Source organism: Calypte anna, chromosome 26 (genome assembly GCF_003957555.1).
Source record: "Calypte anna isolate BGI_N300 chromosome 26, bCalAnn1_v1.p, whole genome shotgun sequence".
Lineage (NCBI taxonomy): Eukaryota > Metazoa > Chordata > Aves > Apodiformes > Trochilidae > Calypte > Calypte anna.
In genome coordinates, this window is record NC_044271.1 from 416,185 (window position 1) to 420,405 (window position 4,221).

Genomic DNA, 4,221 nt, shown 5'->3' on the forward strand with positions numbered 1-4,221 from the left:
AAACCCGTGCACACGTGTGTGCAGACGCATACACAGGCTCTTTCTTCTAGCCAGGAAAAAAAAAAATAAATAAAATCCCCAGCACTTCAGCCCAGACACTGATTCAAAACAACTGTTGGCAGCTCTGGCCGCCGCTGTCTGCTTCTCATTCCCCACAGCCCCGGCTCGAACGGGTGACTCGAAACAAACAGACAAACCTCAAAATTAATCATAAAAATTACATTTCACCTTCCCAGGGGAAAGGGCAGAAAAAAACCCCAAACAACAATAACCTCTTTCGAGGCAGACAAGGGAAAAAAAACCCAACAAACTCTCCCTGCTTGCAACCCGCTGAGCACTGAAGGATGCTCCTGGAGCCCCTCACCATGCGGGGGTCCGGATCTGTCCCCCCCCAACCCCATACCCGAGATGCCCGCAGCTTGCCGGGGGGCTGCGGGGCAGGGCCGGGGGGGTCGGTGGGTGTCTCCGGGAGCGGTGACTGAGCGAGGCGGTGCCAGGGCTGGGGGCGGATTTTTTGAGAAGAGGCTCAGCTCTTCAGAGCAGCGGCAGCCGCTGGAGGAGTTGGACGGCTGTTTTCTGCCTCTCCGCCCGGAGGAGGAGGAAGAAGAGGAAAAAGAGGCTTCGGCTGCCGCCTCTCCCATCCTCCCCTCCCTTCCCCTTTCCCCTCCCGCCCCACACCTTTATGGACGAGCGCCGGAGCTTGCTTTACTCTCCCGCCTCCTCCTCCGCCGGCCGACACCCCCGGGGGGGCGGCTCGACCAGCAGCCACCACAACCTGGGCTACACCGAGCAGCTGCCTCCCGCCACCCCCCAGCCCGGCCCCGAGCAAGAGGAGGAAGAGGGTGACGAAGGGGAGGAAGGCAGCATGACAGTGGTGGGAGGAGGAGGCGGCGGAGACCCTTTGCTGGAAGAACCTCAGCATCCTCAACCTTTGCTCGGGGGGGAGCGCTACGACCAACCCCCGACTCCGGCCGCCGTCCCCGCCGGTCAACCCACGGGTGCCGGGGAACACGAGTGCTGTGAGAGGGTGGTGATCAACATCTCGGGCTTGAGGTTTGAGACTCAGCTGAAGACCCTGGCGCAGTTCCCCGAGACCCTGCTGGGAGACCCCCGGAAGAGGATGCGTTACTTCGATCCCCTCCGCAACGAGTATTTCTTCGACCGGAACCGTCCCAGTTTCGACGCCATCCTCTACTACTACCAGTCGGGTGGGCGCATCCGCCGGCCCGTCAATGTCCCCATTGATATCTTCTCTGAGGAGATCAGATTCTATCAGCTGGGGGAGGAGGCCATGGAGAAGTTTCGGGAGGATGAGGGTTTCATTCGGGAGGAGCAGCGACCGCTTCCCGACAAGGAGTTTCAGCGCCAAGTGTGGCTCCTCTTCGAGTATCCCGAGAGCTCTGGACCGGCCCGAGGCATTGCCATAGTGTCTGTCCTGGTCATCCTTATCTCTATTGTCATCTTCTGCCTGGAGACCCTGCCGGAATTCAGGGATGACCATGACTATGAGCAAACTGGAGGGACCTTCGGGATGGGTGGTGGCCCTGTCCCACCTGATGTCTTCACCAATTCCTCATCCTCGGCCACTTCCATGGTGTCTTCCTTCACCGACCCTTTTTTTTGTAGTGGAGACTTTGTGCATCATCTGGTTCTCCTTCGAGCTGCTGGTCCGTTTCTTTGCCTGCCCCAGCAAGGCCACCTTCTCCAAGAACATCATGAACATCATTGACATCGTGGCCATCATCCCCTACTTCATCACGCTGGGCACCGAGCTGGCTGAGAGGCAGGGCAACGGCCAGCAAGCCATGTCCTTGGCCATCCTCAGAGTCATCCGCCTCGTCAGGGTCTTCCGGATTTTCAAGCTCTCCCGGCACTCCAAGGGGCTGCAGATCCTGGGCCAGACCCTCAAGGCCAGCATGCGGGAGCTGGGGCTGCTCATCTTCTTCCTCTTCATCGGCGTCATCCTCTTCTCCAGCGCCGTCTACTTCGCCGAAGCCGACGACCCCAGTTCAGGTTTCAGCAGCATCCCCGACGCCTTCTGGTGGGCAGTGGTGACCATGACCACCGTGGGCTACGGGGACATGGCCCCCGTCACCATTGGGGGCAAGATCGTGGGCTCTCTCTGTGCCATCGCGGGGGTGCTGACCATCGCCCTCCCCGTCCCCGTCATCGTCTCCAATTTCAACTATTTCTACCACCGGGAGACAGAAGGTGAGGAGCAAGCCCAGTACATGCACGTTGGGAGCTGCCAGCACCTTTCCTCCAGCGAGGAGATGAGGAAAGCTCGGAGCAATTCCACCCTCAGCAAGTCTGAGTACATGGTGATCGAGGAAGGGGGGATCAACCACAGTGCATTCAAACAGGCTGCCTTTAAAACAGGCAACTGCACAACCACAAACAATCCAACTGTGTGAACATCAAAAAGATCTTTACCGATGTTTAAAACGAAACCAAACCAAACCAACAAGCAGCAAACCAAACCCAACCAAACAGCGACAAAAGCTGAGGACGTGGTAAAGAAATAACAATAATAATCCCAAGTGACTGTGTGCTCGGTGTTGTGTGGAACATGCACCATCATCGGTCTGTGTGTGCCCTTGGTTTTTCTACCTTTTATTTTTTTAAACCCTTCCTTTCTAAAGATCTGCAGAAAAACCAAACAAAAACAAACAAGGGATTTACAATTCTTCAAAGAAGAGGATGGCTAAAGGGTAAAGAGAAGGAAGATGAAGACAAACCACACCGTGTAAACAGGTGTTTGTTCTGCGGGGCTGCTTTTGTTTTCTTGGCTGTGGGGTCCTCTCTCTTTGCTCCGGAATTTTTCCCCCTCCCTTTCCCCAAAGGCAGTGTGGAGCTGATGTCCCTTCCATCACATAAACTCACTTGTTGGATTAACAACCCCAGATGGGGTCGGGTGAGGAGGAGAACGTGTTGCAGAGCGTGTTGGAAGGGGGTTGGGAGGAAAAAAAAAAACAAAAAAAAGGATGTAATTTTGCAGAGATTCTCTGGTACCACGTTGTTAAATGATGCTGAATATTGGAATGTGTGGCATGCCAGGACAGGCACCCCACTGATTCCCTTTACTCCCTTATTAGCTCATTTATTAAATTCCAATCTGGCCGGGGACTGAGTGCAATCAGTGCTGATTTAAACAGGAAAAAAACCCCAAACCAAACCACCACCACCAAGAAAACCCTAATTTTCTATTCTTAATCCCCTTCTCCTGGAACCCTACAGCATTATTTCAGCGAGCAGGTGTGGGGAGGAGGAAGGGGAGAGGCACAATGGATCCGAGGCAGGAACCGCAGCAATCGGTGCCAGCAGGGAGCTGCAGGATCCCTGACGGGCTCCTCGCCGTGGCTGTGCAGCCTCCAACCCACCCAGCTGGGGACAAAGGGAGCTTTCCTCCTTTTTTTTTTCCTCTCTTTCTTTTTTTTTTCCCCTCACTGCGGTGGGGAGGGATGCAGCCGCTTCTCGCCAGGAGGTGGTGAGCACGCCTTCCAGAGGAAGTGGCTAATTCGGAGCGGAGTGAGTGATGCAGTTGCCATGGCAACCGCGGTTTCCTGGGAAACCCCCCCAAAGGTTGTCATGGCATCCCTTCTCCCATCCCCCTTGGTCCTCCCTCTTCCTGAAAACAAACAAGCAAACAAACAAAAAAAAACCCACCCCAAACCAAACCACAACAAACCACCTTTCCAGATGGTTCCAGCCCTGTCATCCCAGAGGACACCACAGCTCTGTGACACCCCAACCTGGCACCCCCAGCCTGGACCACGTCCCCCTGTGCTGAATAAAGCTCCCCTAGGCAATAAGCACATCACAAATCCACCTCACCCTCCTGGAGCAGCTCACACCTTGGCACTGAAATCTGGGGATGGAGCCCCTCAGCCTGCAAACAATGGGAATGGCCCCGTGCTTCCCCCTGCACCCCAAGAAACCCAACTCCAGCCCCCCTGTGAAATGGCACTGAGCAGCTCCAAAACCCTCTGACAGTTTCTGGAAACAAGGGGGAGACATCTGTAAAGAGCAGGATTGAAAAGTAACCAAAACCCCAGCAGGGAAATGGCACCAGCTTCATCTTGACGTGTGCACCAGGGGCCACGGGACATCTGATGGGATCAGGTGAGCTCTGCACGGGGGAGGCTTTGCTGCATCATAAGATAATGTGGTTTTTTGGGGGGGACAATGCTCATGTTTTCCACTCCTTAATCTTATTTTTCA

The 4,221-nt window shown here is 55.1% G+C and overlaps 1 protein-coding gene across 1 annotated transcript; it reads left to right on the forward strand.

Moving 5' to 3' along the window:
* Positions 1-682: 682 nt before the first annotated feature.
* Positions 683-2,443, forward strand: LOC103533587 (potassium voltage-gated channel subfamily A member 3). Its single transcript, XM_008499471.2, is given in 3 exon segments — positions 683-1,615; positions 1,617-2,403; positions 2,406-2,443. Coding segments are annotated over 3 exon segments (1,758 nt in total).
* Positions 2,444-4,221: the final 1,778 nt, after the last annotated feature.